Raw genomic sequence first — 27,923 nt, 5'->3', positions numbered from 1 at the left:
GGCAGGGCCGCCGACAGGGGAACGCAAAAGGGGCAGCACTTTATTGTCGCTGCCCCTTTTGCTCCTCCCCTCCCCCCGTAAGGCTGCCAACAGTGGGGAGGGGAGAAAAAGGAGCAGCTGCCCTGGGGCCGGTGATTTAAAAGGGCCTAGGGCTGCGGCCACTGCTGCCACAGCAGCGGCCAGAGCCCCAGGCTCTTTAAATCACCACAGGAGCCCTGGGCGGCATGGGCCAAGCAGCGTAGAAGGGTTGGCTGGGGGACGCTAACCCCCCAGCCCCGCCCACTCCGGGGGATGGGAGAGCAGGGAAGGGAGCTGGCCCCCGGAACTGGTAAGTTTTAAATGTTACTTTCACCCCTGAATAACTTCCATGAGAAGTGATGATCTGATCCCAAGTTGTTTTGTTTTTAAATGTAAAATAAAATACCAGCTAACTACATCATCATGTAGTGTGTGTATGTGCCTTCTTTCTTCCATTATTATGATGGTAATTAGCAAAGGTTAATTGAAACATTTTATGAACATGTTAAAGGAAGAAATGGTCTGATATCAGATCTTATAAAAATGAATGTCTAGGTACATGGCCCTTGCCATAGTATCTGAGTTTTACATAGCATTATAATATCGTGGTTATATTACACAGTTACAGAACCACATCTAATTTATTATAGCATTCTATTAAAATGTGGTAATAAATCAGTGGGTTTTCTCGTGGCTTGTGTTGGATTCAAAATCTTTACAAAGGTATGACCCTCATTAAATGTGTAAACATTAATCCAGATCTGTCTTCTTTGTTTTAAGAGAAGGAATTAATACAAAGATTACTTACATGTGGTGCGGTCAGCCAAACATTTCCAGGAAAATATTACTATGACTTACAAAGTACAGGAACCATTAGGGAAGTGCTTAACTCACTTTGGAAAATGAACTCCTAAGTCATTTAGGCATTTTTGAAAATGTTACCCTGAGGCAAGATCTACGCTAGAAGCATTTTTACTGGTAGAGCTATGCGATTACAGCAATACTGGCAATCCGCTGATAGTGTTGTGGATTAATTTGTACTGGCAAAACTATACTTTTGTCAGTATAGCTTGTTGCAGCCTGCCCCTCTCCTCCAAATGAAATAAGCTGTATGGACAAAAGCACAGTTTTCTGGTATAATTGCATCTACACTAGGGGCTTAATGGTGGTTAGAGATCACATTTCTTCACACCCCTGATTAACATAGTTACGCTATCAAAAGTTTGTATTGTAGACCTGGTCTCAGTCTCTAATGAAATTTGAAAGAGAAATTTACAATGTAATACAAAGAGTCATTGCAGCCCTCCACAGTTTTATGAAGATATTGAAGCAGATAAAAAAGATTTTAGAAATATTTAATCAAAGTTCTCTTAAGCATATTGTTGACAAAGTTGATTTCAATCTCTGTTGAAGGTATCAAATTTAAAGAAAAACTGCAATGACTAGTTTTGTGACTTTAGATGTTTGCAGTATACTATTTAAAGAAGAAATGCGTAAAAGAGTTTAACACTGTTTGCCTTTGTCACTTGTGTACTCTGCACAGTTAACCAGGTTCAAAAGCTCTGTGGGGCAGGGACTGTCATTAACCTACAGTTTCCAGCTAGCACAATGGGACCCTGACCTGACTGAGCCTCTGTGTCCTACTGCAATAGAAACGATTGATAAATAATCACTTTGTTAAATTATGTACTGCTTAGTTATGATTAAGGCTACCTTTTAGTCATGGGTATTTTTGGTACAGGTCATGGGCAGTAAATAAAAATTCATGACCCATGATCTGTCCATGGCTTTGTACTATATACTCCTGACTAAATCTTGGGTGCTCTGGGACAGGGAGCGGCTCAGCGGCACCGTGGGTGCTCTGGATGGGGGAGTGTGTGTGTGGGGCCCGGTGGCACCACAGCTGCTGATGGGGGTGGGGGGCAGGAGAGCGCCAGGCAGCAGCATGTGGCCTGGGACCCCCGCTGCTGTTGGGGGAGGATGGTTTGGGGGCTGGCAGGCTCCCTACCTCACTCCACGTGGCTCCCTGGAAGCAGCAACATGTTCCTTGGCTCCTAGGTGGAGGTACAGCCAGGGTTTCTCCATGTGCTACCCCTGCCCCGAGTGCTGGCTTCGCAACATCTATGGGCGGGCAGTGCGCAAAGGTGCCTGGCCATGCCTCTGCCTAGGAGCCGAGGGACGTGTCGCCGCTTCTGGGGAGCCCCCTGAGGTAAGTGCCGCCCGGAGCCCTCACCTACTCTCATGCCCCAACCTCCTGCCCCAGCCCAGAGCCCTCTCCCACATCCAAATTCCTGCTGCTGCTGGGTCGGGGGGTGAGGTGGCCTGAGACTGCCCCAGCAGCGGCTGATGCGGCTGGCCCAAGGGCTGCCCGAGCTGCTCAGGTGGCTCCTAGGCCAGCCGCTACAGATGTCACGGAGGTCCTGGAAAGTCACGGAATCCGTGACTTCCATGACAGACTTGCAGCCTTAATTGTGATTGGATGAGATGACCAATTCTAGTGCAAGAGATTCTATTGGCAGATCTCCTGTTCAAAACTTTCAATAATCTTTTAGATTATTAGTATGATACAAAGGAGCCTAAAAAGATGTACAGACAAAAAACAAGAGCAAAAATTTAGGCTGTTTATGAGAAAAAACTTGCCAATAGTGAAATGTTTCTGCTGTGGCATAGTATTTTTAGGGAGGTAGTGGAAATCTCATAATTTGGGACTTTAAAAATTGGATTAGATGACTAGGAAACATGGTGTAAGGAACAAACCTTCATTGGCAGGCATTATCATGCATGTCTTCCTTGGAGACCAGGTTAAACTAATATCAGTAATCTTAACTTTTAGTTTTCTTTTTCTCTTTTTTCACCATGTATCATACTGAATTCATCTCCCTACTTGGTGTTACTGTGTCTTCTCCTTTTAGATCCCAATTCAGCAAACCATTTAAGCACATTTTAAAGTCTCATTGAAATCAATGGGAGTTAACGCAAGTGCGCGTAACTGCTTTTCTGTATCAAGGACTTAGCTGTTGTTTTAGCTAAATGTAAAGAGTAAGGTTATTTACTGGTAAATCAGTCCTTTCAGCCCCTTAATTCTTTTGTTGCTCTTATCTGAACTCCCTCAATTTTGTCAACCTCTTAGGGCAGAGCACTTGCGGATGTAGAGCACTGTGAGTTAAACCAGCCCTCAGAGAGCGCAGTAGGGAAAGCACTGCAGTCTGTCCACATTGTCAGCTGCAAGCGCACAGGTGTGGCCACATTTGCAGCACGTGCAGTGGCATTGGGAGCAGTGCATTATGGGCAGCTATCCCACAGAGCACCTCTTCCCATTCTAGTGCTGTGCCTTGTGGGAAGGGTACAGGGCATTCTGGGTCCTGTCCCAACACCCTGTGATGCATTGCTTCGCATCCCAGCAATCCCTGTGATTCGGTCCACATTTGGTGCCATCTTTCAACGTTTTTTGTACTGCACGCTCTGTCTTTCCTTTCGTTCTGCGGGAATGGATCCTGAAGTGCTGAGGAATATGCTGATGGGTCTCGCCAGCATGTCACGTTTGGCAGTAGAGTTACTCCTTAAGCTACAAAGTGACAGTGAGGAGTCTGATGATATCGCCTCGCGTAACGCATATGATACGAGATTGCTTGTGGCATTCACAGACATGCTCAACACCAGGGAACGCCGCTTTTGGGCTCGGGAAACAAGCACTGAGTGGTGGGATCACATTGTCATGCAAGTCTGGGATGATGAGCAGTGGCTGCAGAACTTTCGGATGAGAAAATCCACTTTCATGGGAAGGTGTGATGAGCTCGCCCCCACCCTCCAGTGCAAAGACACAAGATTGAGAGCTGCCCTGCCAGTGGAGAAGTGGGTGGTTATTGCAATCTGGAAGCTTGCAATTCCAGACAGCTACCGATTGGTCGCTAACCAGTTTGGAGTGGGAAAGTCGACCGTTGGAATCGTGTTGATGCAAGTTTGCCAAGCCATTAATCACATCCTCCTCAGAAGAACCGTGACTCTGGGTAACGTGCATGACATCGTGGCTGGCTTTGCACAAATGGGTTTCCCTAACTGCTGAGGGGTGATAGATGGGGCGCATATTCCAAATCTGGCACCAGCCCACCTAGCCTCTGAGTACGTTAATTGGAAGGGGTATTTCTCTGTGGTTCTCTAGGTGCTTGTGGATCACAGTGGGCATTTGATTGACATTAATGCAGGCTGGCCTGGAAAGCTGCATAACTCACATGTCTTTCAGAACACTGGCCTGTTCAGGAAACTGAAAGCCAGGACTTTTTTTTCCCAGACCAGAAGATCACCGTAGGGCAAGTTGACATGCCCACTGTGATCTTTGGAGATCCTGCTTACCCTTTAATGCTGTGGCTCATGAAACCCTACACAGGGAGCCTTGACAGCAGCAAGGAGTGGTTCAACAACAGGCTGAGTCGGTGCAGAATGACTATGGGGTGTGCTTTTGGCCGTTTAAAGAGCCACTGGTGCTGTTCGTATGGGAAGCTGGACCTGGCCTATGACAGTATCCCCATGGTTATATCCGCATGCTGTACCCTCTGTAACATTTGTGAAGGGAAGGGTGAATGATTCACTCAGGCATGAAACTCGGAGGTTCAACACCTGGAGGCTGAATTTGAACATCCAGAGAGCAGGGCTATTAGAGGGGCCCAGCGCGAGGCTGCAAGGATTAGGGATGCCTTGAGGGAACAATATGAGGCTGAAAGCCACCAGTAATGTTTGGTGCCCTACATAGGAGTGAAGTACAGTGGTTCCGATGTTATTAGGAATCTGTGCTTGCTACACTGGCTTGCAGTGCCTGTTGCTTTCCTGGGCTAAGGTATCTTTTACTTAATGCAATAATAAAGATTGTTTTCAAAGCCAAAAAAGTGATTTATTAAAAGAAAATTAATTTATTGAAAAGAAATAAATGGGGTGGGATTGGGAACGGTTCAAGATTTGTGTATGTCCTGTTCTCATACTCAGCCTTCCTGTGTGGAGTGCTGTGCAATGAGTGCTGCACTTCAGGCTGGCTAAAATGCATGGTGATGGGGGTTGAGTGCAGTGGATAAGGGTTGTAGTGGTTAATCTATAGATGTTGGAGGCAGCTGGTGGCAATAGGAACCCGGATGTTGGGGAAAGTGGGTTGGAGGTGATATGGGGGCACAAGGGAAAGAGTTTTGGGACAAGGGCTGGGGAGGGAAGGCGTGGTAGTGCTCCGCCTGCATGGCTACGAGCGCCTGGATCGAGTCCGCTTGACGCTCCATAATGCTTATCAGCCGCTCCGCGCTTTGGTGCCGGCGCTCTGCATTCTGCTGGCCAGACCTCCTTTCACTCCCCCTCCACTCCTGCACTTCTTGATTTTCGTCAAGGGACTGCTGCATTACTTTGTGCAGCATGTCGTCTTTGCTTCTACATGGCCTCTTCCTAATTCTTTGGAGTCTTTCGGCCGGTGATAACACAGACCGCTGAGATTCAAGGTTGCAGCTGTAAAGGCAAAATGCAGCACTTAACAGAGGCAGCATTGTTCACACCAGACAGAGCAATGATTTGCCCATACTTAAAACAAGCACAGTCTAAACAATAGCAGAATTTGCCTCTCCCAAAGCGAGCACACACAACCCAGAGGAGCCCCAAAATGGTGAATAAGCACAGGGTCGAGGGGGACTGATTGTTTCACTGTCGTACTGTCTTTTGGGGTTCTGTGCCTTGGGGAGAGCCAACAGCTGCAGGGGCCCCGATATTGAACACTGTTCCCACATTTTCTACAGGAGTTCGTCCGGAAGATATCTCACTGCTGAGGGTGACCTGGGAAGCAAGGGAAGGTCTTCTGGGGGGAGGGATAGCTCAGTGGTTTGATCACTGGCCTGCTAAACCCAGGGTTGTGAGTTCAGTCCTTGAGAGGGCCATTTGGAGATCTGGGGCAAAAATTGGGGATTGGTCCTGCTTTGAGCAGGGGGTTGGACTAGATGACCTCCTGAAGTCCCTTCCAACCCTGATATTCTATGATTTTACTATAATGTGGCTTCCGCCCTGGCCCATATGCAGCTTGCCTGTGTGCAGCAATGGTTCCCCCACCGCTCACCGCACAGTGGCGCGGACATGTTAGCCTGACTGGGACAAGGAGTACAGTAGCGCTCCCAAGGAACCTGCACAAGCGCACTGCACAGCTTCTGCATGAGACCTTTGAAGAGATCACTGAGGCCAATTACTGCGATGTGAGAGAGCACATCAACGTCCTATTCCACATCTAGGCATGCATGGAGCCCTAACCCTCGTTGCCCCAAGAACCCGAACCGAATAACTTCCTTCCCAAAATAAAAGCCACTTACCGGGCACCTCCTCTGGTGTTTGTCCTTCCCCAAGCACCGGCCACTGCGACTGGCTACTGGCTACCTTCCTCCTGGCTTGAGAACAGCTCCTGGCTGCATGCATCTAGGGATGCCAGGGCGTCCTCTTCCTTGTCAGCACCCTCGCTCCCACTTTCCTCCTCCTCCTCCTCCTGCCTTGTTGAACTGGACTCTGAAGTGTCCATGGTGGTCCTTGGAGTGGAGGTGGGGTCACCCCCCAGTATTGCGTCCAGCTCTTTGGGGAAACGGCAGGTTGCAGGGACAGCACCGGAGTGGCAGTTTGCCTCTAGGGCTTTGCGGTAGGCATTCCACAGCTCCTTCACTTTAACCCTGCACTGCAGTGTGTCCCGGTCGTGGCCCCTTTCCATCATGTCCCTTCATATCTGCCCAAAGGTATCATAATTCCTACGGCTGGAGCACAGCTGGGACTAGCTTCCTTCCCCCAAACACTGATGAGGTCCAGCACCTTGCCATTGCTCGATGCTGGGGATCGCCTGGCGCGTGGAGGCATTGTCACCTGGAAAGATCCGCTGAGAGCACTCCACCCCTCGATGAGCAAACAGGAAGGGGATTTTCAAAATTCCCAGAGAATTTAAAGGGCGGGTCTGACAGTTGGTCACCTGAGGGGAGGGCAGTAGAGTTCAAAGTGATGACCAGAGTGGCTAGAACAGGCATTGCGGGACACTTCTGGAGGCTGATCAGAGCGCATTAGCAGACCAGGGCATCCACAGTGGTGCTGCGGCACTCCCGCCAGTGCGCACCAAGCTTTATGCCTCTCACGGAGGTGGATTACCAGGAGCGCTCCAGCCGTGGAGTCAGGGTGCTCTACGTGCCTTGCCAGTGTAGACGTATTGTGAGTTTGGGCGCACGGGGCTGCTTTAATTGCTCTAACTCACAGGTGTAGCCATGCCCTTCGATCATGTGAATCTGAGAAATGAATACAATCCACAAGCAATTATTTTTTGCCCCCGTCTTCTGCCCTTTGTTTTCTTGCTCCTGTTTCTGATCTGTCTAGGACCTCCATAAATTATTTCTTCATGGTGTTTGCAACTCCACTCGGTCAGCATGGGGTGAGGAAGTAATTTTCCTTCAGGTCAGACTGGCGGAGATCCTGGGTTTTTGTCTTCCTCTGGAGCATGGGGCACAGGTCACTTTCTGGTTTGAAGTAGAATAAATGGAGGATTCTTTTTAACGTGAAGTCTTTGAATCAAGATTTGAGGACTTCAGTAGCTCAACCAGAGGTTATGGGCATGCTACAGTTGGGGATTGGTCTTGTTTTGAGCAGGGTGTTGGACTAGATGACCTCCTGAGGTCCCTTCCAACCCTGATGTTCTGTGATACAGGAGTGTGTAGGTCAGGTTCTGTGGTCTGCAATGTTCAGGAGGTCAGACTAGTCAATGGTTCTCAACCAGCAGCCTGGTCAACACACGTGCGGCCCATATGACATCCTCAGGGCCATACAAATAGTATATATACTGTGTGGATGTGGCCCACAGGGGACACACAACTGCATATGTGGCCCACAGTGGTAAATAGGTTGAGAACCGCTGGACTAGATGATCATGATGGTCCCTGGTAGCCTTAAAGTCTATCAACTCTTCTCTGTGATTTTCAGTAATGTGCGGTTGATATTCCAGCAGTACCACGTTAGAAGCGTTCCTTAGCTTAAAATGAAATAACTTTGTTTTATCATTACCAGAACTATCTAAAATTATTCAAATGAAAAATGGGTCTTTTTCCTTTGAAAACTAAAACTTGTATGAAAAAATTGTTTTTATTAATTTTCTTGGGGTTTTATGAAATCTGGAAAAACTTTCATTTTCAGTTTGTCCCTCCTCCTTCCCAACCATCCTGTTGCTGGAACCCTGCACCTCCCTATACTAGAGTTAAGGGGGACTGGAAATAAAGGGGGTTGTCTCCCTATGTAGCAGATGTTAGGACCCCCAAGTCACCTTCTGGATTCCTGAGGGGATGCCTCCACCTAAATTCACTTACAATTCCTGTTTATCAGGGAGCTCTATCTTTTCTGTAATGAGTATCTGCATTGGACATGTGACAAGCCTGCTACCTTCTGAATTGCAACATCTTAATCTAACCTCCTTACCTACTTCACTGGGTCCATGACCTGCTGTAGAGAAGGCAAAAACCGCAACCCTCCTCAACCAGTTTGGGAGTGAGGGAAATATTCTTTCCCAGCCTCCCCTCCCCCCCCCCCCCCCCCCCAAGGTGACTAGCGCAAACCCACAGCAGATCATAAAACCTGGTTCTACTCTGCTCCCATGTGTGGGAGGGAGAGCTGCTGATCAGTGTTTGAGAGAGAGTTCCTTTTGGTGCATATGGTGGGTCAGTGTCCCTCCCTGGTCCAGCCATGTCCTGTTCCACTCCACTCTGGTAAGTCCATCGCATTTCTGTCTCCCTTGTACCCCAGAAGTAGTAGGGACCTTTAAAGGAACCTTGTCCTCTTTTTTTTTTTTTTCCTCCTGCTGCCCAGACAAGTCACTGTATTCAGTTCTGGTGAGCACATTCTTAGTCACTTTTCAGAGTACGACTGCACTGAAAATGAATGTTGTTTTTGTGGATGATGCCTTACTCCCTGGCAACCTGTACAAAACGGTCATAGCAACGACTAACTTTAACAAATGATGCTATATCCAAAGGGGAGAAGGTGACTAGATAATAATGCTATCTGATCTAATGCTATAATGCAGGCAAGTTTCTTGTGGTACAGAAGAATTAAATTTAAATTCTAGAACACAGTAAAAGTAAATGTTTTTGCAGTTATGTCTATATGAGAGTGAAAAGCTTTTTTGTTTTGTTTTTTTTTAAGCAAGTGGCACTATTCATTACTTTGATGCTTTGAAGTAAAATTCAGAGAGCAGATTTTGCTTGCTCTGCATTATTTCACTTTTTACCTCAACTTATGTACATTTCGTTTTGTTTGGAAAAAGGGAATCCCTGAATTAGTGCACCTGATTGGTTACAAAATTAACAGGGTGGTACTCCTTAAATAGATTTTAAAAGGATATCTTAATTTTAAAGATCTTGTTTGGCTCTCTTCATGTTTGCGTACTGCTAAAGCTTGCTTAGGGTGAACAAATTAAATTATAGCGTAGGAATTCAGTGTGCAAATTTTGGTGGCCCAGGTATACTTAACTCTTATGCAGCACTCTTCAACTTTAAAGAAATTTTTAAATAGTGGCTAATCTTTAGAATCCTTAGTATTAAAAAGTCTGTGATATCAAAGTTGTTAAAGGAGTGCTAAAGCATTTTAGATCACAGTTGTGTCTCTATTCATTTAAAGTGCAGCTGCAGAAAACTAATAAAATGAATCTAATTTGCTTGCACTCTGCTCTTTTAGTTCTGGTAAAAGGACATTGCTGCTTTTACCAGATGTCCCAATTGCTTTTATGCAACCATGGAGTGAAGTGTGTTTTGGGCAGGTAGGCTACTTATTTGTTTACCTCGTTTGGAATTTGTACTATTTGCTATGATGTACATGAACTCTACTATGATTAATTGCAAAACAACTGTACTATATTTGTCTTTGTCTTTAACAGAAGGGGACAATATAATTTGCAGAAGATTTTTGACTGAACAAGATATTCAAGGAAGGAGAGAAAAATGCCGAAACCAGTAAGTGGATGCCTCCTTGCTCTTCTAAAATTTGACATAATAGCCATAACGCTTCCTGGACTAGGAGTACTTGTGGCACCTTAGAGACTAACAAATTTATCTGGGCATAAGATTTCGTGGGCTAAAACCCACTTCATTGGATGCTTGCGGTGGAAAATACAGTAGGAAGATACATACACAGAGAACCTTGGCCAAACCGGATGGTCTCTACGCAAAAGAATAAATGGACACAAATCATATGTCAAGAATTATAACATTCAAAAACCAGTCTGAGAACACTTCAACCTCCCTGGTCACTCAATTACAGACCTAAAAGTTGCAATTCTTCAACAAAAAAACTTCAAAAACAGACTCCAACCAGAGACTGCTGAATTGGAATTAATTTGCAAACTGGATACAATTAACTTAGGCTTGATTAGAGACTGGAAGTGGATGGGTCATTACACAAAGTAAAAACTATTTCCCCATGCTAATTTTTTCCCCTACTGTTACTCACACCTTCTTGTCAGCTGTTCGAAATGGGCCATCCTGATTATCCATACAAAAGTTATTTTTCTCCTGCTGCTAATAGCTCACCTTAATTGATCACTCTCATTATAGTGTGTATGGCAACACCCATTTTTTTCATGTTCTCTGTGTGTGTGTATATATATCTTTCTACTGTATTTTCCACCGCATGCATTCAATGAAATGGGTTTTAGCCTATGAAATTTGTTAGCCCAAATAAATTTGTTAGTCTCTAAGGTGCCACAAGTCCTCCTTGTTCTTTTTGCTGATACAGACTAACACAGCTACCACTCTAAAACCTGCTCCCTGGACTGTGATCTTGTCAGATCTCATAAGCTAATAATCAAGGTTGGGTCTATTTAATACTTGTATATGGGCAAGCGTCCAAGATAGAAAATCTAGGTACTTCAAAAAGTGGTGATTAGCATTTAATTTTGGGAGGCCCTACTCTCTGACAATACTGAACTAACATTGCAGCACTGTGTTAGGGGGAATTGTGCTTCTGGAGTTTCTATATTTCAGGTGAAACATAATGGTGAAAAGTGGCTGCAGAGATGCACTTCATGCATCTGATTCATTGCCTGTTTAAGTCAGTGGAAGTACTTCCACTGTCTTAATGTGTATTGGATTGACCCTGTGTGGGGGCTTGCAGGGAAAGACTTGCTTAGCTGAGCAGTGATAACAGTCCCTATGGTCGGGGGTGGGGGGAGTGATGAGTAACAATGTAATGAAATTTATGTGTCAATTTAGAATGCCATGGCCTCCACTGCACCATGAGACTGGCCTGGATGTCTTTTGGCTTGACTCCTTGGTGGAAATAACTTGGATCTTATTTGTGGTTTGGGACTGTAAATGCGAGAGGAAGACAAAGCACACACTTTTCATAGTCTGATTAGCGCCTCATTTGCATTGAGGCCAGGTCTCATCCATGTTCCTGCTGAGATGAGGGACACAAACTGGTTAACCCTTAAACTTCTGCTTCCAGAAAGGTTCCAATATTATTTGAAGAGAATATTATTGGGAGAATATTACTAAGCCACTGAATCACTCTGCCAGAGCTTTAGTAGGATCGTAAGACTCTCCTCTACCATCCATAAAATGGCTTCTAGTTGTCCCTTCATCCTCCAAGTTTCATTGACATGGACTGGCCTGTTTGCTTATTCTCTGTATTTAATGGGAGCTTGAATGCTATTTCTGCCTTGTACTCAGCCACTGGAATAAATAATTTTGGTAATACCTAGCCCTTATGTATCTCTGTTGTTCAGTAGCTCTATAAGAAATTTTGCTGTTGGTTCAGACTTGTCAGTATAAGGAGATTGTTTTCTTTTATGGCTACACCCTTTCCATTGGAAGCTGTGTGTTAAATGTAGGAAAATGCCACAACGCACGGACTTGTGACCCCGTGAGGCTTGATTCTCTTAATAGGGCTTTCAGTAGAGCTTCCCAACTGGGTGGTGGGGGTTTTACTGGTCCTTTAAGACTGAGGAGGGAAGTCTCTGGGGCCATCCTACTGTATTACAGGGATTTTTATGTAAACCCAGATCCATGGAACAACTAAAGCAACTGGGAGGAAAGTGGCCTGAGGAGAACCCAGGCTGCTACCTCTGTCTGGGGCCTGAGACCAGAACCTTGAAGTTTGGGTGGGCAAGGCTCCCTTTTACCTTGGCTAGCCAGAGAGAATCCTGGGCAATATCGTCCTAGGGCTGCTGGGAAGAAGGGAGGAAGTAGGCTAGAAACTGCTTTCTTCCCTCATAGCTGAGACTGGAGGGAGTTAGAAGTGCTGGCACTCTCTCTCGGAGACCAGGAAAATTTGAATACCAGATCGCAGAGAAGGATCTGGACTCCTGTTAGGGAGGGGTGCAATTGTTTTATGGGAACTTTTATACAAAACTTCTCAATTTATTGTCTTGGCCTTTGCCAGCTGACCTCTGGGGAGAATGTGAAATCCATGGAGGAATACCAAGTGAAATAAACACATTAGGGAAGGGAGTTACAGTAACTCCTCGCTTAACGTTGTAGTTATGTTCCTGAAAAATGCTACTTTAGGTGAAATGATGTTAAGTGAATCCAGTTTCCCCATAAGAATTAATGTAAATTGGGGAGGGTTAGGCTCCATGGAAATTTTTTTTGCAAGACAAAAGACTATATATATAAGCAATGATGATTGGGAAGCTTGGTTAAGATGGGCAAGTCAGGGTGGAAGAGGGTGGGATATCTTCCAGGGAATGGCTTACTGCTAGATGATGAACTAGCCCTCGGCTGAGCCCTCAAGGATTAACACGTTGTTAATGTAGCCTCATGCTCTACAAGGCAGCACGGATGGAGGGAGGGGAGACAGCATGGCAGAGAGAGACAGATACACCGAGTATGTGGGGGAGAGACGCGCATTGCCCCTTAAAGTATGCTGACCCCACTGTAAGTACACTGCCTTTTTAAGTAGACCAGCAAGTTGAGACAGCAGCTGCTGCCAGCAAGCTCCCTCCTTTGTGAGCCCTGTCGTGTTTCCCCCCCTCCATCTGTAGAGATGGGGTAAAGGAACGGGGAGAGGGGAACACCCTGATATTAGGACCCCTCTTCCCCCACCCCCTTGCACAGCAAGCAGGAGGCTCCCAGGATCAGCTCCAAGGCAGAGGGCAGGAGCAGCATATGGCCGTGAGGGGAAGGACAACTGAACTGCCCGGCAGTCTGCTGGGTGGCTGCTGAACAGGGAACTTAGGGGGGCTGCAGGTCCACCCTGGTTCCAAGCCCCCACCAGCTAGCTCCAATGGGTTGCTCTTCCTGTAAGCAGTGGACATAAGAGGTGGCTGCCAAACAACATTATAAGGGAGCATTGCACAACTTTAAACGAGCATGTTCTCCAATTGATCAGCAACATAACAATGAAACAACATTAACTGGGATGACTTTAAGTGAGGAGTTACTGTACATGACTGTATTTTGGAGAAATCCACTGGCATTACCTTCTATAAATGCCATCAACTGCACCTACTGTTAATAAGTAATGCAGAATGCAGGACCACACTTTCACACAGCATTGAGCAGCATTATGAGACTTATACTATCTTCCCTCAGGCTTTTCACTGGCTGCTTTTGAAGTGGTGGATGGACTTCTTTTTAGTTGGTCCTTTTTTTTTTTTTTTTTTTTTAAACGGCCTGACTGGCCTAAACTGTGGTTATGTTCAAGACTTGTCTTTATGAAAATATATACTGTGACATCTGCTTCCTTCTAGGAGTCCTACTGTTGTGCCTGGGGTTAGAATGTGATTTGTGTGTTTCCCTGTGGCCAGTCCTAAGCAGTGGAAGGACTGTCTCTCTCTCTCTCTCTCTGGGCATCTGCCTCATCTCATCTCGCAATTTAAAAACAGCCAACTAACAGCCAAATAACTATTTTTTCCCAAGTTCATTGTGAATTAAATCCTTGTATGGACCTCTTTTTTCCATGTAATGGCTACTCTAACTTTTTATCTGTTCTGTATTTGTTGATTTTTAGTTGTAATGTATTTTAGACTTAACTCTAAGCTGTGACTGGTGCCTTAATTACTGTAGAGCAGGGATCTCAAAATCAAATCACCATGAGGGCCATATGAGGACTAGTACATTGGCCCTAGGGCTGCATCACTGACCCCTTTTAATACAAAGTTACAAAAGCCCCCCTCTGCCCCCGGCCCCACCCCCATTCCAACCCCTTCCTGAAAGTCTCTGCCCCAGCTCCGCCCCCTCCCTGCCCCTATTCCAACCCCTTCCCCAAATCCCTGTCTTGGCTCCGCCTCCTCCCCTGAGCATGCCAAGGCCCCGCTCCTCCTCCCTCCCTCCTGGAAAGTCCTAAGCACCGCCAAACAGCTGTTTGGTGGTGGGAAGTGCTGGGAGGTAGGTGGAGAAGCGGGGATGTGGTGTGGTCAGGCGGGGGGTGAGGGGCGGGGGGGAAGTCGGCGCCTGTGGCGGGCCACAGGAAATAGCATGCGGGCGGCATGTTTGAGACCCCTGCTGTAGCGCAACTCATGGGTTGGCACTTAATGTTATAATGAGAGAGCACTTTGATAATACGATGCTATAGCTCTCTTTTTACCTGTATTACTATGACTGTTCTAGCTGTTGTCTTTTTTATAATGTCTTGGTTGGAATGTGAGTGGTCTAATGTGTAGAATTCAGATGATCTAACAAATTCTTGTAAAGTGTGAGCCTGGGCAATATAACACATTCATTGATTTCCTTTTTTTAGGTGAACCTTCATACCAGTGTAGAATAAATTTTACCTTTTGATCTTGGAATCATCATGAAGCTCATATACATTGTTTCAACTTTGAAAGACTTAGTAGCAAAGACCTCTGCCAAACTGTGTTTGGCTTCAGTGTATTAGCCTGCTATAAAGAAGTATTTTATATTTCACTGCTACCTCTAACACAGCTGCAGATCACAGTGAAATCGAGAGAGGATCTCAGTTTCACTATTTGTGTTTAGATGGAAAATAGATCAAGTTGGCTGAAATGTTGAACACAGAATCCAGCTGGCATTTTTGTATCACAGATGAATTTAATAACAAAACCTAGCTTCATAATTCTTAAGACTTTCTCAATACTAAGTCTCCTTCTGGGATCATGTTCATGCGACTGTGAATGAGATCTTTTGAGTGGTAATAGAAAGCCATTATTTAAAAGGTGGGAGTGTTTGGTCACTTATACATTATTAGGCCAAATAGTTGGAATGAAAAATTGGAGTTAGGACTTTTAAAGATATTAAGATGATGAGTACTCTAGAAATATCTAGGATTGATAATTAATGTAGCATACTTTTTCCACTGAGGCTATATTTGGGATCCATTTAGGCTATTTCTCATAGGCTGTTTATTTAGCATTGCCTGTACTCTTCTACACTCTCAACTCTATTGGGCATCATGGAATTTAGCTCCAGATCCAGTTTCCATTGTAATCTTCTAGTGATTTCAATGGGAGTTGCATCAGGCCCTTAACTCTGATCACAAAAGATAATTATTATCAATGGATGTATGACCATTGAAAGGTTTAGTTACCTCAACAGCCTGAAAAAGTAGAATATTTGTTTAATGTTTTTTCCAGCATGTTCTTCCCAAAAAACTGAATCAACATCATTTTTAACTGTGTGCCATTTTCCCAGATCTTCACCTAAACTAGAAGCATTGAGACTAAAATTAGATATAGTTACATAACTGTTAATCATTTCATAGCCTAAGAAGATTAGGTTTAATTGACCGTAGCATTTACAGAGAGTAAGAGGGCTTCTACAATTTTTTTCCCCACCAGCTATTTTTGGTCAGACTTTGGAGTATGTGCAAAGCCCTAGAAGAGAGAGGATGACACTACATAGGACACCTAATGACGGTAAATAGTGTAGATGCAACAAAATAAAAATCTACGCTGGAAGGGAGTGTAATTTAGCATATCTTTTTTAGATCTTTTCAGGTATAGAATACCTGAAAAGCAGTAGACTTCAGATTGTAGAACAATGTTGACATCTTAACATTTTCTTAATTATCTTAAATTTTGAAAGATTATAGTGAATTTTAATAATTAGTATTTAAATTTGACGCTTGAATTGAATATACTGTAAGTTTACTTTTTTTGGCTATATAAGGTTTAGTTATATCACTTTCATAGGAAAACCTTTCACATTTACTTTCCTGTTATGTGGTAGGCCTTGTGACCTCAGGACCGCCCTGCAAGTGGCCCCTCACCTCAGGTTTCCTTTGTGAGTAACCTAAAGGACTCCACTTTAGGCTCTTACTTAAATATCACCCCTCCCGGGGTCCAATTTATTACAAAATATTGTGCAATAATCTCTAACAAGTCCCAACACATCATCCATATCCCCTCCGAACATACACTCCTTGCTGTCACCATACCCCAGTGTCTTCCATCACAGCAAGGTTCCTTATCTGTCCTCTTCCATCCATCTTCCAGGACAGCCATCCACAGTCCTTCCGCCTGGGGTTGCAACCCAGCTGTTCCCGGTGGGAACTCCCACTGCCTCTCTGCCAGGACGATTCTTACGAGGAAAGCATTCCTCAAACACCCCTTGGCCCTTCTCACTGTTCCTTGGAGTCCAATTCTCAAGCAAGGAGATGTCAGTGGATAAGCCCCTCCACTGCTGCTCCTTCCTTTTGCCTTCTCTGTCCCTGGGCTCTGGTGCTCCAGCATAGAGCCAGCAGGCATCTCCCTCTGCTCTCTGGCTTGGGGAACATCAGCCAGTAAAATCCCTTTTTCTGCTCTCCTGCCTTCAGCCTTCTCGCAGGAACCACTTTGTCTCTGGTAGTTCTTATCTCCTAGGGCCCTTCTTCTGACTGACTCAGTTTGCTCTGACTCCTGACTGACCGTTTCTAGCCCCCAGGTGCTGCCCTGTCTGACTAATTGGTTCAGCTGGGAGCACCTGGACTGGAAAAGGAGAATTGAGACCAGTTCCATTTAACGGGCCAGCTACCCTGTTATGGGTAGCTAAATTACAATTCAAATAGATTTATTTGGCATTTATTTTCACAGTATAAATGGATATATAGGTGGCCAACAGAGGGTATGGTGTACACTGCAGTGTACAAGCCAGGGGTTAGTGAGATTTGAGTCCACAAACCCTGGGTTTGCAAGCCCAGTGCTTTAAGCTTCCACACTGCATATTGACCATAGGTTTGGAATTTCTGGCCCAGGGCCTTTAGCCCAAGGCTTCAGCATCCACATTGCAGTACGCAGACTGAATCAAAGCAATTTATGTCAGGCTTCCTAGTGCCTTTGGTTGCTCTAGCCCCTGGTTCGTGGTGCAGTGTGGGAAAATTTGACTGTCCACCCTGCATGTTACAGGAGGTTATCAGAGCCTGGCAGGTTCTCAGCAGATCCTGCCGAGCTGTATTTTGGGTCTGCATGCTCCCAGCAATTGGAGCAAGCAGCGAGGAGTCACCATTTGAAGAGCTTCTTTTGCTTGCACTTTTACTCCAGCAAATGGGCAGAGCAGCCATGAGATGAAGCGGACATTCTTGCAGCAGTTTCTGACCTACCGAAGGCACCTGTTGGAGGAGGAGGGAGATACAGGATACAGAAAAATGGAGCTGACTGATGCTGCTCATGACTCTTTTTGTGTAGCCTCTGATGCCACCTACATAGACCAGCACTTCTGGTGCAGGGCCACAAACACATAGTGGACCTGGGATGGCCAGCAGTGAATCCCAGACTTTCCCATGAAGAAAGCTACATTTCTGGAGCTTTGTGAGCAGCATGCCCCAACCCTCCAGCATTATATGACATTCATGAGGGCATCCCAAATGTCCAGAAGCAGGTTGCTGTAACCGAAACGTGTGTAAACTGGCTACCTCAAACATCTACAGGTCCGTTACAAACTCGTTTGGCGCTGGAAAGTCAATCAAGGGTAAAATGGTTGTGGAGGTTTCTAAGGCAGTTAGGCATGTGATTTCCACAAAAGTGGTGGGCATAAACAATATTCCTGAAGTAACTGCTGGTTTTGAGGAATGGGGTTTCCAAATGATACTGGTGCCATTGATAGGATTCATGCTCATAGTTTGCCCACTTCTTGCCCAAGAGTACATAAACTGCAAAGGGTACTACTCCTTTACTGTGTAGACCCCTGTGGACCACACAGGCAGATTTATGGACACCAACATGGGCTGCCCTGGAAAAGTCCATGATGCCAAGATTTTCTGATGATTGGGAGTCTACATTCATGGCCTGGCTGGGACACTATTTCCACTAAATGATATTGTTATAAATGGAGATACTGTTCACACTGTTAACATGGGGGACCCTGCATGCTCCCTTTTGCCTTGGCTACTGACACACATACTGATCTCAGAAGGCCTGGCAAAAGAAGGTTCAATTAGGCTTTCAGCAGGTGCATAATGGTGATTGAATGTCCTGCTGGAGGGGATGGGTTGAGATTGCCTACAATGACATATGGCCCATCTGCAGCTGGTAGTAGCAAATATCCACAATAGCCAGAGATGGGAAAGTCTCTGAGCTACTACAGTTAATTCTTTTGCAGGTGTCTGACTGGTGGGTTTTGCCGACATGCTCAGGATCTAACCGAGCATCATATTTGGGATCAGAAAGGAGTTTTCCCCCAGGTCAGAGAGGCAGAGACCCTGGGTTTTTTTCCTCCTTCTGCAGCATGGGGCACAGGTCACTAAGCTGGTTTAAACTAGAGTAAATGGTGGATGGCCTTGAAGTCTGTAAATCATGATTTGAGGACTTCTGAACTCAGCCAGAGGTTATGGGTCTATCACAGGAGTGAGTCAATGAGATTCTGTGGCCTGTGATGTGCACAGAAAGTCAGACTCAGTTATCACAATGGTCCCTTCTTTCTGACCTTAAAGTCTGAGTCTGTGGTGCTGTTTACAGACCCGTTTGGATGCCTGTGTCATCAATGCCATTATTGTGGTTTGCTGTGCTCTTCATAATCTGTGAAGCCAAAGGTGAACCATTTGCCCCTGAATGGAGAGCTATGACAGTAATGGATTGCTGAACTTGTACACTCAGACAGAAAGTGCACCTGCCACAGCTAGGGCAGGATGCATCTGGGCAATATAAGTCAGGAATGCTCTTTACTCCTATATTATGGATTTTCATGGGCCAGTGAAATAGGGAGAATAGTACATTTGAGTGTGATTGTACAGTCCTTACAGTAAATGAGGTGCTATCACATCATGCAATGAAATGTTGGGGGAGGGGTAGATTGCTATGCGTTGTAATTATGAATGACATGAGTGCTTCTAAACTGGCAGGGACTGGATTTACGGGAGGATGTAGAGAAATATATTGAGAAATAGTGTTTGCATATAACTTCCCAGTTGTCTCTCATCATGTGTTTACCTTAATTATTTGAAGCATACATTACATAATGTGATACATTGATGGCAATAAAATTTCTTAGCAAAATAAAAACCTTATTTTTGAACATACTTTAGAAAAGTACAGTATTAAGTCATTGCCAGGTAGGTCAGGTGCCATTAGCACATGAAAACAATAGTAATAAACCAACACCAAAACCCTTAACAAAGTGCATGAAGAGGCCAAACAGTTTCATACAATAAACTCCCATACTGTTGTGTGTCTCCTGGCCACCTGTTTGTGTTCCTTCCTATTTGGTGCCGCTTCCAGGGTTTGGAGTTGTTCATGAGGTGGAGCTTTGTCTGCACAGGAGTCGAAGCTTGCAGGGGAAGGGAGATCGGCATGGGGTTGGAGGACTGCATGGGACAGATTTGCCATGTCCAGCTGCTGCTAAGTCCCAATTGCACAGGCAGCCCAATCATAGAATTGATCTGCAGGATATCGAACCATGGAGGGGACTCAGGACAGGTTCAGCAGGAGCCTGTAGTACTCTGGGGGCTATAGGCATTATCAGCATCTTGAACAGGTCTTTCTCCTGGGTTCCTCCCTGAGCTGATGTTCCTGCTCCAGAAACTGTGCTAGAAGCCTCTCCTCAAATGCTGAAACTCTGTCCTCTTGCTCTGCAGCCAGTGTCTTGCCTTCCACTTGCGCTGAGTTTTTCTTCCTCTGGTACTATACCTGCTTGTTGGCCCTGTCCAGAATTTCCACCATCATGGAAACACTTCTGCTTGGACCTGTCCATGACTGTTCTGCATTCCAGGGTCCTGCTGGAGTGGGCCCACTCTACCAAGGTTGAAGGACCAGCAGAGCTCAAAGGGAGTAAAAGCAGAAATCAAACAGTACATTATTGTTTCAGTGCTTCACAATAGGTTCAGTGCCATCCACAGGCAAATGTGCCGTGTGGAATCTCAAGGCCAAAAAATGATACTTTGTAAAATTGAGCTTCAGTATATTCTGAGAGGAATGCCTCAGCTCAGTTAATCACAGTGAAAATACTGCACAGTCAATGGCAAGTTAGCTTACAGTTTTTTTAATTGCTGAGCTCCTTGAGAGGCATGGGGGGAGCTTACTACAGAAACCTTCTCTGTACTTTCAGACATTGTACTTTCTTGAGGACATTACAATCCCAGAGGTTCCAGAATGGCAAAGGGAAATTTTATTTCAAACTGCTTATTTCAGACTATTATGTTTGCAGCTGTCGATGCCCGGGATTGGGTCAAAATTCATGGGGGAATCAACAGAATGCTGTGTTAGTGTTCACAAGAACAGAATTGTCAGACACATACGTGAACATAATTTGTTGGGAAAGAGTGAACATGGTTTTTGTAAAGGGAAATCATGTCTCACCAATCTTTTAGAATTCTTTGAGGGGGTCAACAAGCATGTGGACAAGGGGGGTTCAGTGAATATAGTGTACTTAGATTTTCAGAAAGCCTTTGACAAGGTCCCTCACCAAAGGCTCTTAAGCAAAGTAAACTATCACGGGATAAGAGGAAGGTCCTCTCATGAATTGGTAACTGGTTAAAAATAGGAAAGAGGGTAGGAATAAATGGCCAGTTTTCAGAATGGAGAGACAGTGGTATTCCCCAGGGGTCTGTACAGGGACCAGTGCTGTTCAACATATTCATAAATGATCTGGAAAAAGGGGTAAACAGTGAGGTGGCAAAATTTGCAGATGATACAAAACTATTCAAGATAGTTAAGTCCAAAGTAGGCTTTGAAGAGTTAGAAACGGATCTCACAACACTGGGTGACTGCGCAACAAAATGGTAGATCAAATTCAACGTTGATAAATACAAAGAAATGCACATTGGAAAACATAATCCCAACTATCCATATAAAATGATGGGGTCTAAATTAGCTGTTAACCACTCAAGAAAGAGATCTTGAAATCATTGTGGATAGTTCTCTGAAAACATCCACTCAATGTGCAGTGGCAATCAAAACAGCTAACAATGTTAGGAATAATTAAGAAAGAGCTAAGTAATAAGACAGAAAATATCCTATTGCCTCTATAAATCCAGGGTACACTCACATCTTGAATACTGTGTGCAGATGTGATGCCCCATCACAAAAAAGATATATTAGAATTGGAAAAGGTACAGAAAAGGTCAACAAAAATCATGAGGGGTCTGGAACAGCTTCCATATGAGGAGAGATTAATAAGACTGGGACTTTTCGTCTTGGAAAATAAATGACTGAGGGGGGATATGATAGAGGTCTATAAAATCATGACTGGTGTGGAGAAAGTAAATAAGGAAGTGTTATTTACTTCTTCTTGTAACAGAAGAACTAGAGGTCACCAAATTAAATTAATAAGCAGTAGGTTTAAAACAAACAAAGGAAATATTTCTTCACACAACGCACAGTCAACCTGTGGAACTCTTTACCAGAGGATGTTGTGAAGGTCAAGACTATAACCAGGTTCTAAAAAGAACTAGATAAATTCATGGAGGATAGGTCCATCAATGGCTGTTAGCCAGGATGGGCAGAGATGGTGTCCCTAGCCTCTGCTTGCCAGAAGCTGGGAATGAATCACTTGATGATTACCTGTTCTGTTCATTCCCTCTGGGACACCTGCATTGGCCACTGTCAGAAGACAAGATACTGGACAAGATGGACCTTTTGTCCAACTCAGTATGGCTGCTCTTATGTTAAGTCTCGGTGTCACAGGCTCAAGTTGCATCCGTACTACAAAATGATGGGAGTTTGGGTTGGAGCTCTGTGAGGCTTGGGCCCTCAAACACTCCATGCGTGTGAGGTCAGGGGCTGGGCCTGAGTTAGAATTGTGTGTAGATGGAAAGGGGTTTGGGGCTTGAATCTGAGCATGGGTTTACATGCAGAGTAGACATACCCAGAGAGGACTGATTTATTTTTTAAAATGTGCACGCAGTGACTTTGTATAACCATAGTGTTGCTATTGTTGTTTACTGTGTCATGCTTTCCTTACCTTATTCTGTCAGCTTTTGTTACATCCACTTATGTGTTGTCTTTAGTTATATTGGTACAGAGACTGCCCCTGGGTACTACTGTAATTCAGATAATTTAAAATGCACAATACAGTTTATAGGCAGTTGGCATTTGACCTAGAATGATGGAATGACTGGAAGAAACTATCACTTTTAATATGTCTAGCTTAATCATGATTTGTTATCTGGTTTATACAGTTATGATTGCATCTTCAATATTTAATTTTGCTTTGTAGTATTATATGCCAAACTTTGAGTCCTTGGAGACTTCAGTAAAATAAATTTTAAAGAATGCATGTTCGGAATTTCAAATGTTAATAGAGATGAGAATATACTGTCCCACCTGTGTGCCCTCATTTCTTGTCTCTCCTCCCTCTCCATCTTCTTTTTCAGTTGAACGTAATCAGTCCTGTTTTCAGACTAATGTACCTGACTTCCAAAACAAACAAGTGCATGAAGAAAGACATTATTAAATGAAGATACTAATAAATGCAAAGTAAAGCTGTTCAAAAGATTATTTCATTTTTTCATGTTTTTTTCAAAGAAGGCAAATAGAAAATGGTCCAAAACATGTTTCAAAATTAGGTGTGGCACACAGTGGGATTTGGTCTACACACGGAACCTATGTTGCTATTTTGACATCACTCAAGGGAAAATCCACACCACTGAGTGATGTAGTTATACTGACCTAACCCCCAGTGGAAGCAGCACTATGTCTCCTGTTGACATCTCTTGGCAAGATGGAGTATCTGCACCAATGGGAGAAGCTCTCCTATTTGGCCTAAGTAGTGTTTTCACTAAGTGCTGAAGTGGCACAGCTGTGTCGCTGCCATGCTGTAGGCCCTAAGTTTACTGCTTTCTCTAGTTATATTAAAATTAACAGGTGAGATGAGCCCAGTGGTATTTATTGTATATCAGCAGGTCCATTATCTATTCCCCACACTTCATGTGTTTTTTGGCTTTTGCAAGCTAGCTGTACTTATAAGTAAATCCTGATTATGCTAGATTACTGTGTTAGCATTTAGGGGAAAAAAAGTTATTTTGTGCTTAGTTTATATGAGCAGAGCAGTGAGATACTGCAATTTAGGGCAGACAGGTAAGCCAAGCCTGTTAGGCTATTATTTTAAAGGCTAAGTGATAAGTGACAAAAGAACCATGACTTAACTTGAAAATAATTGTATTGCAATTATTTATTGCTATTTTAAGATATACACAAGATTTTATGCTATGGGAAACTTCGGTGTGCATAGAAGTTTCATTGTTGATGGAAAAAAGAAAAGGAGTACTTGTGGCACCTTAGAGACTAACCAATTTATTTGAGCATGAGCTTTCGTGAGCCACAGCTCACTTCATCGGATGCATACCGGTATACTCCAATGAAGTGAGCTGTGGCTCACGAAAGCTCATGCTCAAATAAATTGGTTAGTCTCTAAGGTGCCACAAGTACTCCTTTTCTTTTTGCGAATACAGACTAACACGGCTGTTACTCTGAAACCTGTCATTGTTGATGGGTAATTATTGTCTAACGTTTATCAGGTGTTCCAAATTTATTTGTCCATTCATTGTTGCAATACATTGACAAAAAGCATTTTTTAGAAATAAAAAAGAAAACTGATAGGTGCTGGGTAAGAGAGAAGATACAGTGCTGAGGGACCTCTCCTTGTCAGAGCCCTGATTTATTTTTTTAAACTTAATTTCCTTCCCTGGCTGCCTCTCCACCTTAGCTTCCATCAAGTCCCAGAATTGGTAAATACCCCCTTTTCTCTCTCAGGACTGGTTTACACTAAGAATTTATATCAGTACAATATCTCTCAGGGGGTGTGAAAAATCCAGGGAGTTACAGACCAGTCATCTTAACTTCAATACCCAGTCAGCTTAACTTCATTACCAAATAATGAAGCAATGAATTTGCAAACACTTAGAAGGTAATAAGGTGATAAGTAACAGTCAGCATGGATTTGTCAAGAACAAATTGTGTCAAACCAACCTAATAGCTTTCTTTGACAGGGTAATAAGTCTTGTTGATAGGAGGGAAGCAGAAGATGTGGTATATCTTGACTTCAGTAAGGCTTTTGATATTGTCTCACATGATCTTCTCATAAACAGAATGGAGAAATACAGCCTAGATGAAGCTACTATAAGGAGGGTGCATAACTGGTTGGAAAACAGTTCCCAGAGAGTAGTATAAGTGATTCACAATCAAGCTGGAAGGGCATATCAAGTGCGGTCCCATAGGGGTCAGTTCTGTTCAATATCTTCATCAGTGATTTAGATAACGGCATAGAGAGTACACTTACAAAGTTTGTGGACAATACCAAGCTGGGAGGGATTGCAAGTGCTTTGGAGGATAGGATGAAAATTCAAAATGATCTGGACAAATTGGAGAAATGGTCTGAAGTAAATAGGATGAAATTCAATAAGGACAAATGCAAAGTACTCCATTTAGGAAGGACAATCAGTTGCACACATACAGGGCTGGATTAAGACTTTTATAGGCCCTAAGCACTGAAAAGGTTATGGTGCCCCCCATATGTAATTCAAAATAAAAACAATACTACACTGTAAAATAAAATTTTATTTTTCGAAATGACACAACTTGCATGTATGCTGAAATTAAAATAGCTTCTTTCTAGATTTTCTGATTGCAAAATTCTGGATAAGTTCATTGAAGCTAACTCAACGAAGCATGTCCGCTTCCATACACAATAGGGAAAGTGAATCAAGTCTGTCCTGACACACTGATGTTCTCTGAGGGTTTTTTATTCTTTTCAGCTGAGAGAAAGAGCATTCTGCGGAGGAGTTAGTAATTATCAATGTTAGAAAAATACGTAGTGAGATCTCTACATTTGGAAATACACATTGTAATTCTTCTTTCAGTATTGTGTCATGAAGATCAATGTGACTGAATTTCATTTTTCCTGTTTCATTAAACTTTGCGCGCATATAACAGTGGAACTGCTGTACTTCTCCACAGAGATTCATGTTCAAGTCAACAGGGTATGAGTCAACTAGCTTTTGGGAACCTTGTGAATATTGTTAGTCAGATAAGTCCGTATAGTTTAGAAAAGAAAATCTACTCGATACTTCTTTGTACACTTCACCTCTCTTCATATGAGCTTCAAGTGTATCAATTATAGCATAGTAAGTACATACGTGAAATTTGTCTCTAGGATTCAGTGCTGTTTCTGTTGCACTGCTGTCATTTGCTTGTTTTTTTCCTGATTCGCTTGCAGGACTGGGCTTCTTTGTGGTTAGTATCAAGCAAGATATCTTTTGATATGTCTTCAAATCATTCCTCAAAGTGTGTAAGTGGTCTGCACATGTTTTCAAATCCAATTCTTTTTCTTGGAGAGCTTGACTTGTGTGGTAAAAGTGTTGTAAAATTTCATTCCATATGGTCAACATGAATACAAACTCTAGTTCTTGCATCTTGTTTGCAATGTTTTCTGCCTCTCGTATAGTTTTTTCCTTTTGTGATTGGTCTTCAGCTATACTTTCTAATGCATCCACAATCTTTGAGTAGGACTCCAGAATTGCACTTGTTGCCACTGCATGTGCCTGCCAGCGAGTATTAGAGATTTCAACACACGATCATTGCCCAAATATGTTTTAAGAACTGCCCATCGGTGTGTTGAGGCAGAGAAAAATGTATAAAGTAACTGGACTGTTGAGAAAAAACTTACTGCCACCAGACAACAATCAACAGCACTGCAGCCAACAAGATCGAGAGATTTCAGAGTAGCAGCCGTGTTAGTCTGTATTCGCAAAAAGAAAAGCAGCACTTGTGGCACCTTAGAGACTAACAAGTTTATTTGAGCATAAGCTTTCGTGAGCTACAGCTCGCTTCATTGGATGCATTCAGTGGAAAATACAGATTGAGAGAGTGTGCAGCACATGGTATGAATATGGCATATTTGTTCTGTTCTAAAAGCTTCTTCTGCATTCCTTGATAACGCCCTGACATGTTGGCAGCGTTTTCATGAGAAAGAAGAAAAAAAAAACGAATCAAGTACGTATAACTCAGAAGAATATATCAATAATAAAACATAAGTTTATTGCAATACATGACAGGATCTGATGTCCTTGCATTATTTTGATCTACATTAGTAGGATGCCCCCCTGGTTTAGGTGGGGATAAGTAATAAAAAGAGAACAGAAAAATGGGGAAAGTGTGTAGTGGAGTGTAAGGAAGTCTAACAAAGTTCTGATTTTTCCCATGATGACTACTTTGATGCTTTTTTTTTAAATATCAAATTTTTTCCAAAAAAAAATCTTGGTTTTTTGGGTGCCCCCTGCTTTGCTGGTGCCCTAAGCACGTGCTTAGTCTGCCTATTGGGTAATCCAGCTCTGCACACATACAAAATAGGAAATGACTGCCTAGGAAGGAGTACTGCGGAAAGGGATCTGGGGGCCATAGTGGATCACAAGTGAAATGTGAGTCAACATTGTAACACTGTTGCAAAAAAAAAAAAAAAAAAAAAAAAGGCAATAATCATCCTGGGATGTATTAGCAGGGGTATTGTAAGCAAGACATTCTACTATGTGCTGATTAGGCCTCAACTGGAGTACAGTGTCCAGTTCTGGGTGCCACATTTCGGGGAAGATGTGGAGAAAGTCCAGAGAAGAGCATCAAAAATGATTAAAGGTCTAGAAAACAAGACCTATGGGGGAAGATTGAAAATTTTTGGTTTGTTTATTCTGGAGAACAGAAGACTGAGGGGGAACATAAGTTTTCAAGTACGTAAAAAGTTGTTACAGGGAAGAGGGAGAAAACTTGTTGTTCTTAACCCTGGAGAATAGGATAAGAAGCAATGGGCTTAAATTGTAGCAAGCGTGGTTTAGGTTGGACATTAAGAAAAACTTCCTAACTATCAGGGTAATTAAGTACTGGAATAAGTTGCCTAGGAAGGTTGTGGAATCTCCATTATTGGATATTTTTAAGAGCAGGTTAGACAAACACCTGTCAGGGATAGTCTAGATAATACTTAGTCCTTCCATGAGTGCAGGGGACTGGCCTAGATGATCTCTCGAGGTCCCTTCCAGTCCTATGATTCTACAAACCTAAAGAATTGCATTTTGTAGGTATACACCTTTAAAAGCTGTTATGTCTTTTTTTTTTTAGCAATAGAATTATTTGGAAGGCATTCAAAGCAACCCAGCTGCCAGCAGGCTTAAAATAGAAAACATTTTAACAATGAACTCCTTTTCTTAGTCCTCTTCTTTTACTAAAAAAAAAAAAAAAAAAAAAATATTTTAAGAAAGGGAACATGTTGAGTGGGAAGACATGAATCTCCTGTTAACAGAGGCAAGCACATAAATGTTAAATGTAGCTGGCTGATTCTTTTTCTTTGACTGTTGCTATAACAAAATAGCTGAAGACTATGTTGGTTAGTGTAATGTGTCTAAGGGTATGTCTACACTGCAGTTAGACACCTGTGACTGGCCCATGTTAGCTGACTTGGATTGACAGGGCTCAGGCTAAGATGATGTTGAATTGTGGTGTAGATGTTCGGGCTCAGGCTGCAGTCTGAGTTCTGTGACCCTCCCATCTCACAGGATTCTAGAGCCTGGGCACCAGCCCAAGCCCAAACATCTAC

The 27,923-nt window shown here is 43.5% G+C and overlaps 1 protein-coding gene across 1 annotated transcript in view; it reads left to right on the top strand.

Annotated features, from left to right (window-relative positions):
* The window catches only part of RDX (radixin), a 98,676-nt gene that overhangs the window by 13,516 nt on the left and 57,237 nt on the right, over nucleotides 1-27,923 (top strand). Inside the window, exon 2 of the mRNA XM_048844903.2 lies at nucleotides 9,917-9,992. Within this exon, the coding sequence (XP_048700860.1) occupies nucleotides 9,981-9,992 (12 nt within the window). The 5' untranslated portion in view covers nucleotides 9,917-9,980. The remainder of the gene's footprint in view (nucleotides 1-9,916; nucleotides 9,993-27,923) is intronic.

This window comes from Caretta caretta, chromosome 1, assembly GCF_965140235.1.
Source record: "Caretta caretta isolate rCarCar2 chromosome 1, rCarCar1.hap1, whole genome shotgun sequence".
Classification (NCBI taxonomy): domain Eukaryota; kingdom Metazoa; phylum Chordata; order Testudines; family Cheloniidae; genus Caretta; species Caretta caretta.
Note: the sequence above shows the minus strand (reverse complement) of the source record. Positions and strands in the feature narration are given on the sequence as shown.